Source organism: Sinocyclocheilus grahami, unplaced genomic scaffold (genome assembly GCF_001515645.1).
Source record: "Sinocyclocheilus grahami isolate Dianchi unplaced genomic scaffold, SAMN03320097.WGS_v1.1 scaffold72.1, whole genome shotgun sequence".
In the NCBI taxonomy this organism is placed as follows: Eukaryota; Metazoa; Chordata; class Actinopteri; order Cypriniformes; family Cyprinidae; genus Sinocyclocheilus; species Sinocyclocheilus grahami.
In genome coordinates, this window is record NW_015505251.1 from 830,348 (window position 1) to 841,785 (window position 11,438).

At 39.1% G+C, this 11,438-nt stretch overlaps 1 protein-coding gene across 1 annotated transcript; it reads right to left on the reverse strand.

Moving 5' to 3' along the window:
• Positions 1 to 309: 309 nt before the first annotated feature.
• On the reverse strand, positions 310 to 8,589 carry LOC107585605 (peroxisomal sarcosine oxidase-like). The gene is made up of 6 exons (XM_016272694.1): positions 8,392 to 8,589; positions 7,971 to 8,119; positions 5,659 to 5,872; positions 4,029 to 4,211; positions 1,534 to 1,686; positions 310 to 474 (listed from the first exon to the last, which is right to left on the reverse strand). Exons 1-6 carry the CDS (start codon positions 8,557 to 8,559, stop codon positions 310 to 312), a joined length of 1,032 nt encoding a protein of 343 aa, XP_016128180.1. The 5' UTR covers positions 8,560 to 8,589.
• Between the last annotated feature and the right edge of the window lie 2,849 nt (positions 8,590 to 11,438).

An 11,438-nucleotide genomic window follows, 5' to 3' on the forward strand; every position in this document is an offset into this window, starting at 1 on the left:
AGTACAAACTGCAAAACCTTCTGTGCTACACAGAAGAAAGCAAGTCGTACTTTAGAGTAAATGATGACAGAGTTTTCATTTTTGGGTGAACGATCTCTTTAAGACCGAGATGGAGCTGGGTAAGATGTTTAAAATGCACTGCATTCTTCTCCGACGCTCTCGGCTCTTGCCTTTGCGGATTGGGTGGCCGTTTGAAGTCTGCAAAGCTGGGCTGTGAGTGGATACAGCTCTGACCAGCAGACGTTCTCTGTTCTTCCTTAAACCCCACTGATGTGGCTGGGTATCCATGGCAACCGGAGGGTCTTGAGCTCAGAGCTTGGCTTGAGACAAATTCCGGGTGGAAAGAGGGGCAACTTCCCACCCAGAAGCTACGGTCTGTGTGTTTGCCAAACGCACCAGAATATCGATGTCCCCTCTATCCGTCTGTTTATCTCGCTCATCCGGTTCGGTCTCACTGCCCATGTGGTAACACACCTGCTCAGACACATGCACGCACACCATGGTCCATAAAAACAGTCTGACCTATGATACATTACGGATCTGTGATCCACCCCTCGGTATGCTTGGAGGAGCAGCAGATATACATGCAGAAGCCAGGCTCCAGCGACTGGAGCAGACATAATGCATCTAACATGACAGAGCCATCTGTGCTCTCCCATTCAGCCTTGCTAAGTGTGATGAGGCTGAAGACTCCTGCTGGGCTCTCCCGCATACTGAAACCGGGCCATTAGTACTGGGAGAACAGACCAGAGGAGAGTGCTGCTTCTCTGCTTTTGTAAAAGCATCGAGGTCCATGGATCCATTCAGAGAGCTATAGAACCAATTCTGTTTGCACTTGCATCTGATGCACTCGAACTCTGAGTGGAGATGTGTGCTGTATTGCTGCATGAGGGAATTGTGGATTAATTAACAAAGAATGAAAACTATGGACTATCAGAGACTACCAGTCTCTGGTGGCTTTTTTATGAGAGGTGGGCAGGCAATTGCATTAATGAAATGGTTTGTGGTGCATACTTATATAGTGGTTTAGGACAGGCTATATCTATTGTTTCCATGGAGAAGTGGTCTTTCAAATAAAACATATTGGACAAACAGTAAAGAAGGCTAAAGATGTGGTTGAAACTTTTTTTTTTGTCACTTTTTTTAAGTGAAACATGGTGCGGTCAGGATCCAGTTTCATTTGATTCTATTCTATTATAGTACTTATTCAAATTTTTTATTTGCCTTTATATAGGTATTATATATATATATATATATATATATATTTTTATTTTAGTTTTTTGTAATTTGATTACTTATCTCAGATAGATGCCAAATTTCATTTCGCTTAATTTTGTGTGTGTAATATTTACATTTGATTGTATTTCAGCTTTATTTCAATGAACAAAAATATTTTTTAATATTTCATAGTTTTACTAAACAATCCAGAATGACACAAGTAAGACCTGAAACTGAGCACCACAAAGTTAACCACCAGGCCATGGCTTTAATCAAACCTGTTCTTTTAAAAGCAGCATCCCTCCTGTCACTCACCTTCATTAGTCCTGGATACTCATTGGATGGAAGGCCGTAAATATCATATTCCCCCTCTTTTGGCTCCATCGCTATAAAACATGGGAAACTCTGGCCGACACTGTAGGTGCCTGGGATCTTCTCCTTCCAGTAGCATACGTTAATCTTTACAACCTGCCCAGAAAAAAACGAGAGATTCAAAGTCCTTTCACTCTTATTTGCTTTGCGCACGAAAAGTATACTCGTAGCTCCATATCAGTGGTTCAACATTAATTATGTCACATCCTTACTACCTTTCTGGGCCTTGAATGTTTCAGTTGCGTTGCTGTCTATGGAGGGTCAGAAAGCTCTCGGATTTCATCAAAAATATCTTAATTTGTGTATGAAGATGAATGAAGGTCTTATGGGTTTGGATGACATGAGGGTGAGTAATTAACGACACAATTTTAATTTTTGGGTGAACTATCACTTTAACTCACTTCAGAGTAAATGTAATAAGCAGTAAGGAATCGCTAGCTCAGAATAGTCCAGCCTGTCTTCTCATTCAGAGACCATAAAAAAATCACCAGTGCACAAATTCATTGCTCATATATTGTTGTGCTCACCCAAGCGCAGACTTTCAAGCATGTGCTATCCTGAAAAATGCAATTCCAATTCTAGGTCCAATTCGGAGTTTAACTAACACAGAATTCTTTTTCCATTACTTCTCTCGTGGCGTGTGACACATAAGAGATCTCGGTGGACTGGAGACTCTGGGAGCTGTTTATAGGATCGGGAGGTGAGTATAGGGTGGTTTCTGTGCATTCACAAATAACTCACTTTTCATTCTGCCCAGGGGTGTAATCCAGATCAATCTATATGTGCCTGTGTGTGTTTCACAAGCTATGGCTGATTGTCAATATGCCTTATATATTCCCATGCTTCCATTTTTCAGAACCTGTTTTCCAAACCCAGACATTTCACACTGATATATTGTTCCATGATGCCTTTAAAGAAAAAAAGAAGAGAGAAAGAGAACGAACGTACGTACGTATGTACGAACAAACAAACGTAAGAGAAATGAAAAAAATGGATGGATGGGAAGAAAGAAGGGGAGTAAATGTATGGATGGATGAATGGATGGATGGAAAAAGAGTAAATAAATATGGTAAAATAAAGGGTGTAAGCAGGTGAAAATATAACAAAATGATCAGATTAAATAAGGAAAATAGCTGAAAGAAATAATGTGGAAAGAAAGAGAAAGAAAAAGAAAAATTGTGTAGGTGAGAAGTAGTAAATGAATGGACTGACGGATGGAAAAGGGGAGTAAATGAAATGGGAAAAAAAGTAAATGAATGAGTAAATGAAAAAAGGGGAGTACATGAATAAACAGATGGATGCGTGGATGGATAGGTGGCTGGATGGAAGAAAGAAAGAAGGGGAGTAAATCCATGGATGGATGGAAAAAATGAGTAAATGAGAATGAATGAGTAAATTAAATAAAGAGGATAAATACGTGAAGAAAGAAATATAATGTATGAGTGAAAGAAAGAAAGAATGAACGAATGAATGAAGGTAAGAGAAATAAAAAAAATGGATGGGAGGAAAGAAGGGGAGTAAATGTATACAGTAGATCAGGGACGGTGAACGTCGGTCCTGGAGAGCCGCAGCCCTGCAGAGTTTTGCTTCAACCCTAATCAAACACACCTGAACAAGCTAATCAATGTCTGAACGGTTACTAGGAAGCTACAGGCAGGTGAGTTTTAATTAGGGTTTGAGATGAGCTCTGCAGGGCTGCGGCTCTCCAGGACTGGAGTTCGCCACCCCTGCAGTAGATGAATGAATGGAAAAAGAGTAAATAAATATGGTAAAATAATGAGGGTAAGCAGGTGAAGAAAAATATAACATAGCTGAATAGCAGAAAAAAAAGCAAGCAAGCAAAGAAAGAAGTTGTGTAGGTAAGGAAAACTAAAAAAGGTGAATGGATGGATGGATGGATGGATGGATGGATAGGCAGATGAATAAAAAGGGGAGTAAATGAATAAACAGATGGATGAAATAAAGAGGGTAAATAGGTGAAGAAAGAAATCAACAAATGGATGGATGAATGAATGAAATGATGTAGAGGGTAAGCAGGTGAAGAAAAATATAACATAGCTGAATAGCAGAAAAAAAAGCAAGCAAGCAAAGAAAGAAGTTGTGTAGGTAAGGAAAACTAAAAAAGGTGAATGGATGGATGGATGGATGGATGGATAGGCAGATGAATAAAAAGGGGAGTAAATGAATAAACAGATGGATGAAATAAAGAGGGTAAATAGGTGAAGAAAGAAATCAACAAATGGATGGATGAATGAATGAAATGATGTGAAAGAAAGAAAGAAAACAAGGTAAGTATATGGATGGATGAAAAAAAAAAAAATTAGGTTAGTGAATGAAAGAAAGAAAAAGAATGGATGAAAGAAAGAAGGTAAGTAGTTAATTGAATGAATGAATGAATAGATGAGTAAATGAAAGGGATGGCTGGATGTCTGCTGAACCTTGAGCGGGAGCTGCAGTCCTGTGTGTGTCAGCAGAGTGTTGGCCCAGGGTCCTGCAGTGATCACCAGACTCCTCCCTCTGTACACTCCAGAGTCCGTCGTTACAGTGACTTCCGCACCAGGCCTGATGTCAATCACTTTCTCCCCGTCCTTTATCACACCCCCACAGGACTGAAACATCCTCTGAAAAACACAGAGACCAACAGATTCAAATCACTTCAGTCTGACAACAGCATGCTCAACTTTACTGCATAGACAAAACTTCTTCAAAACACCTCATCTATGACAGAAAATCCTAATCAGAGCAGTGAGGAGAGACTGGTTAAAATTTAACAGGGGCTGAGTTTGACACAGAGGGATGTCAACGGGGATCAGTTAAAACTGGAAAAAGCTGGTCAGATTCGGGCAACAGATAATGAAAGAGTTTCCTTAGTGAGAGCCAACAGGGAGCTTATCACTGCACACTGTAGCTGCTGTAGGCAGAGCTTATTGAATCCAGAGAGGCATTGTGTATAAAAGTGCATGGCCATATTCCCTAGACAGGGTGTAAGGAGCCTTTAACAAGCTAGTTTGCAGCCATATCTTATCTTTGAAAGCTTTAAAAAGCACGGTGAAGGCGACACTGAAGTACAGTTATGTACACAAAGAACATTGCTCAATGCCTTTCTGACAAGTCTAGGAGTTTTCACAAAATAAGAGATTTACTTCCACTGTATGCTGAATTTCACAGTACTTGCTTAAACTCTTATCTGAGAATAAAAAAATTATACTTTTATTAATTACAACAGCATTTATCATCAAAAAGGGAATCTGATATTTCAAACAAATGTCTACCCTTTATTGTACCTAAAACTCGTGTCATGTGATTCCCCCCATTTGTATGCCTCTTTTTTTAACTGCTATGGTGAGCTAAAATCGATCTACTGACCCCAATGAGGAGAAAATCCATTTCAGTGATACTTCTGTGACACAATCGGTCCAAAGCGGGTTTTGGAACAGTTGCAAATATACTAATTTTGCATACATAATTAGATGAGCATCTGATAGCTTTGAGTTGCCAAGCTAAATATAAGATTGACATGTGAAATTCCAACAGCCTCCCCGAGATGATTTTAAATATTTTAATAAAACGATTCACTAAAACAAGAAAATGTCTCACTTTACACTGCTGTTCAAATGTCTGGGATCAGAGAAGATTTTTTATTTGTACTCAGGCTGCACTTATTTAATCAGAAATAAACTGTAATATTGTGAAATATCATTACAATTTTAAATAGCTTTTCTATTTAGAATTTTTTTATTTCTATGTTTTAATAAAAATTGAATTCAGTTTTCTATTTTAATATATTTTTCATTTTATTTTATTCTGTGATGGCAAGGCTGAATTTTCAGCAGACATTACTCCAGTCTTCATTGTCACATGATTCTTTAGAAGTAATTCTAACATGCTATTTCGGTGCTCAAGGAACATTTCTTTGAAGAATTACATTACTTACTAAGTTAATTTTTTTTTAAATAAGATATAAATAAGTGTTTTACTGTCACTTTTGATCAATTTAATGCATCCTTGCTGAATATAAAAGCATTAATTTCTTTAAAATCAATCTTACTGATCCTAAACTTTGTTGACCTGCACAGCTCGGAGGGCCCTGTCCGCATACAGCACGCCAGCAAAGGTGTCTATCAGCGCTCCGTTCCCATCAGCGAGATTCACATTGGGAATGTGCTGGCTGAATTCCTGCTTCTCCAGAAACACTGTGGGAATCTTGTGCCTTTGCATCGTGGCCTTTAGGCGTGAGAAACCCTCTCCGTTTTCTGGACCCATAACCAGTAAACCAGTGCGCCTGTGAGGAGAAGTTCATAAGATGACCATGTTAAACAGCTGTACCTTGATTTAGGTGGAAGTGCTTAGAGGCATGTATAAATTGTGCAATGTGCCATCTGCGCCTGCTAGTGATGCAGGTGTCTTAATGTGAGGAGTTATGGCAGTATGGATGAGAGGTTGGGAACACAGGCTTTAAATCAACAATGTGTGATAGATGGTCGTGCTGTTTTCTGTGGATACTGTTTTTCAATGCCTACTTCATCTGCCAGCCATCATGATGCATGGGCAGCATGAGTTCACAGGTCCAAGTCATTCATCAGAGATATTTATGACTAAATCCCCCATTGTGTGTGTGTGTGTGTTTGATTGGGGACACTGAAAGAAGGACTCCATGTCACATTAGTCAATGCCCTTGTGCCTAATAGCGAACATCATGGTGGGGCAAGATTCTTGCGGAGGTAATTTGAATACCATCTGAATCAAAAGTGCATAGAACTTTCTCACAACCTTACTGCTTCTCAACTACCTCGGGGGTCCTATGAGAAATATAAACCTGTCCTGGTTAGGAATGTCCATAATTGCAGCATCCTCATTTATTTTGACCTTCGCTGAACACTGTAACTAAAGCTAAATTTTTCACTGCACTGCCTGTCAAATATTTATTATGGATTTTGACCTTTTTGGCAGCTCTCTGGGTAAAATAACAGTTGGTGGTTCAAGCTGCCGGCATCCCATCTGATGTAAAAAGAAAATGTAATCACTAAGAGTCAGAACAGCCACTGTAAGAGTGTCAGGTGCGATCTTCACCATAATTAATTCAATCTCTTGATTATACTAATAATATTGTAATATTTAGCAGTACCCTAGGCAAAGTGGTGCTTTGGACAATATCTGCATGAATATGTATCATTTAACGAGGACACTGCATTGTAAATGGGCAACATAAACTGTGTAACTATTTAATTTATTAAATAGACCTAATTCGTTTTTAATTCGTTTTTATGTATAATAAAGCATCTCTATAAACTGTGTTCTAATTAGTCAGTTATATAATAATCTTAACTAGCAAGCAGTCAATAAAGCTAAAAGGTGTGCTGAATCGATAATCCTCAGGGGAAAAAAAGACTTTGTGTATGCACTATAACCAATTAACAAAAATGAATACTTCAATTTTGTAAGGATGCATTAAATTGATCAAAAGTGACATTCAAACTTTCTATTCATCAAAGAAATAACAGTTTCCACAAAAATATTAAACAGCACACCAGTCTTCAACATTGATAAAAATAAGAAATGTTTCTTGAGCACCAAATCAGCATATTAGAATGATTTCTGAAAGATCGTGTGACACTAAAGACTAGAGTAATGGCTACTGGAAGTTCAGCTTTGCCATTACAACTAGAACTAGAACTATTTTTACTGTAATTATGATCAAATAAATGAGTCCATAGCATAGATTGCTCTGACTGACATTATGCAATCAAAAAGAAAATCATTAATGCTGGTCTTAAATGATAATTGCAAGTCACTTTATAGCATTTACTCCATAAAATGAAGATTTATTCTCCAAAACCCCAGTTTGCAAATGATTTTCCATAACCACCACATCCACACAAATGACCCTCTCATCTAAATGAATACTAATCCTGTCCAAATCAGTAATATTTTTAATAACTGTAACTTGTTTGGAAAGCAAGTGTCATCTAAATAGTACAAAGAAGAGAACAAATCTAGCATTCTTTAAAATCTTGCACACATTTTTCACTCGCTGCCCGGCAGTCTCTGAGATGCTCAAGGGCACAGGTGGCCTCTCATCAGGACCCATCCGTCAGAGAGCTGAGATGGATAGCAGCGAGAGAAAGAGGAAGGCGCCTGATTCTGCATCAAGGCTGAGTGGGCTTGATCCACTCGTGATCCATTACACCTCTCAGACACTGTAAAAACAAGTGCGCCCCATGGTCCATAGATGATGCTCAGGGAATAGAATGAAAATGCTCCCTTAAAGTTATGGGTGAGGGGCGGCTATGACAGTCTGCAAGTTTCGGTGCACAGCGTCTGCTTGTTGCATTGTGGAGAAAAAATTTCATCATTCTTACTTGGATGCTTACAAACATTACCTGTGCAGTTCAACACCTGCTTCTCTCTCAAGCTGAGCCCAGAGCTCATAGCTTTCGTGCATCATCTGTACGTAGAAATCTTCCTCATAGGTTTTCCGTATAACCCTGGTTTGGCCATGAGAGCTCCCTCTGGAGTGGGGCAAAACAAACTGGGGAGAAAGAAGGAATTCAAAGAATACTGTAATAATAATCCCACTGGACTTGCATTGACTTTGTTTTAGTAATGATAAAAAAAACTAATCTACCTTTAACAGTCAAGTCCATATACTGTATGCAAGTATCAATGCGGTCTCTTACATTTACTTTATTGCTTTAGGTGAGCATTCTGCCTTTATAAATGTACTAACATTTGTTTTATGCTGTCCTTTAAATCATAACAAGGCTGAACAAATGATTTAGAAATACTGCATACTGCACCGACCTGCTCCAGCAGTAAAGTTTTCTGCTGGTTTTTGGCCAGCTGATAGGCAGTGCAGGACCCCTGGATCCCTGCGCCAATGACGATGCAGTCGTACACTTCAGACGACATTTCTAGCTTTAATTCTCTCTCGTAAGATTCTTCTGACACACAAACACGACGAACTTGCATTAACCTCCTTTTCCTATTAGTTCAAAGTTCTCCGGTTTCAGTTATGTAACCATGATCAGCTGAATGTAAGACCCACAAGAACGTTTTACGAACACTTAACTCCTTGTGGATATCGTGCACTAGACGAGAAAATAAGTTATTGCAGACAGCCATCTAGAATAGCCTATTCACCATGACATAATTAAGTTTCTGACACGCGGTGTAAAACAAGCTTTCTGAATAGTATGATTTTTATTTGTTTGTTGTAGTTTTAGGTCGTTGCAGCCATGATTTAGTTCATAAAAACGAAATCATTTTGAACATAAATATAATTGTATATAGTGCTAAAATTATTTTACTTTTATATATCGTGGCTGAAAATGTGTGGTGCTAATAGTGCTGCTGTTTATCAAATCATGTTATATGTGTGTTATGTTGATGAAAATATCATACAAATACAATCATATTCTAAACATATTTCTCACTGAAAAACTTTTCGGTTCCAAAAGAGAGGTTCTCGGTTCATCGGTGTTGACTCGAGTTCCAGTTCCAGACTTTCAGTGTGGTGACAACGCTCAATGTTTTGGATTATTTGTTTGTTTAAAAGGGAAGTTACTCTAAATTAATTAATTTTATAATATATATTGAAGGTTGTATAAAGCAATATCGCAGTCAAACTGCGATACTAAGCTGCGATACTGCGACACGGTGACCGTGATTTCACCAAGTACAACATGTTCCTGGATCAACATCCTTGTTGAGCCTGGAACAATATACCTATCAACCAATCAGAATTGAGGCATAACTTTTCAGGAAATATCTGTTTTAGGCTTACAATCAGGGTTAGGTGCTTCTACAGCCTTGTTAATCAGCTATCATTTCACACTGTTTTAGGAATAAATTATGGGTAGGGTTAGGTTTAGGGGTAGGGATTGGGTTAAATCTATATTTTTGGAAAGTTATGTTGATCCAGGATTAACAAAAGATGTCTTACTTGGCAAAATAATGGCGACCACTGCGACACTAAGCTCATTTTTGTCTAATACATTTAACGATGCAATATATTTCAAACGTGGCGGACATAATGGCTTGTTATGGTTTATGTGCTCAAGGTAAAGTTTGTTTTGCTTGTGAGTTGTTTGTTTGTTTGTTGACAAACAAGAAACGGTTTTATATATATAGTATACTGATTGTTAGTAATATCGATAATGAATGTTTGCTTTAACGCAATCAGGTCAGCGAAAGAGAGTTGAAAGATGGAAGGGACAGGTGACATGAGGTGAGTGAGATAATAGTAAATGGGTCATTCCTGTTATGTTATACAGTAGGCCTACATTTAGTTTGTTTTGCGAGTGTACTTGAGCAGATGAATATGAGAACAGGCCGAAACAAAGAGAGAGTGCTGTGTCTGGCAGGGTTGTGACTGGGTTCCTATGTGTGTGACATGGTACTGTGGAGTCAGTCGCAGGCCGAGCAGATGGATCCTGTGGATGGTCAGGTCTGGAGAGGGTCAGATGGTCCTGCCCCCCTGCCGCCGAGGCCTGTCACGGACAGATGTAGTCTGATCTTCCCCACAGAAATGCTGGTAGAGTGCTTTTTGTGTTTAGTATGCAAAACAGGTTTACTGAAGGTATAGCTTATTTTAAAGAAATATTTCACCCAAAATGAATGCACTAAAAAGGTCCAAATAGCTGATAAAAACATCACAGTAATCCACAAATGATCAAACTAACTTTTAACATCTTGTGAAGTGAAAAGCTGTGTGTTTGTAAGAAACAAAACCCTCACCAAAACGAGTCCATATCGAGTACATAATCCATAAAGACATTAATTGTGTGGCAGGTATGGCAAATGCTTTTCCCTGCTAATACGACAGTGCTTGACTAATGCATATAATCAGATCCTATTTGATTTCCAAATATTAGAGATATTTATTTAGCCTACATGATTAGGATTGGCTGCCTGTAACTGGAAACTCGTGGCAGAAGGACGTGCATCTGACAGAGAGCTATTGTGTTGTCATGCCGTCTTGGCTTGATCAAGACACCCCCTCAGTCTCATTCATCTTCGGTTGATTCTGTTCACTCTCCAGCTTTTGAAGGACGGCTCCAACATCCCAATTAACCCCTCTCTTCCCCCTCAGCTTGTTAGGCTGGATTTGTGCTCCATCAGACCAGTGCTCTCGCCGAGATGTATCAGCGTTCCGAGACATATCTGGAAGCTTATTGATTTTGGCATATTATTTTATGAGTGGGAGTTGGGAGGCTGTAAATGGTGAACAGGCTGTTTCATTGTTTGAGCTGCTAAGCTGCTGTATAATTACATCGGTGACCGTAAAGCCCGCTGACTGAGCCCACAGCTGGGCAAAAACACAGCTAGTGAAATAAGATGGTGCCTCACGCTCTTTATGAGCCAAGGCCTTGCTGGGACCCCAGAATCACCATCTGTAGGCAGTGAAAGTTTATTTCCTGAAAGGCCTTTTGTGTCGTAGGCACGTACAGTCTCCCCATGACATGATGTATGACAGGCCTCTTAAGCATTTTAAGGGTTTACTGCCTGGCTGTACAGCAGTGTTTAAACTGCAGTGTCAGGACAATCTCATGAACATCACCATGTCTCAACATCAATAACTATTTGAGTGGAGAAAACGATGCTGCAAAGATTTTACTGCCTGTGGGATAAAAGTGCTGTCACACCACTTCTAGCAATGCAAACTCATCAGGGAATTGCTGCATTTTCTTAGCTCCTTGGAAAGGTAAAATCAAATTCCATGCAGGGACAGGAAAACATTTGTTGTCCAAAACTAAATAGTGCTATAGGCTTATTCTGCACGTATCTGTATTTTTACATCTGTGCTATTTTTTTCAATGGCCTTGGTTCTGAAAGTATTTTTCCCATAG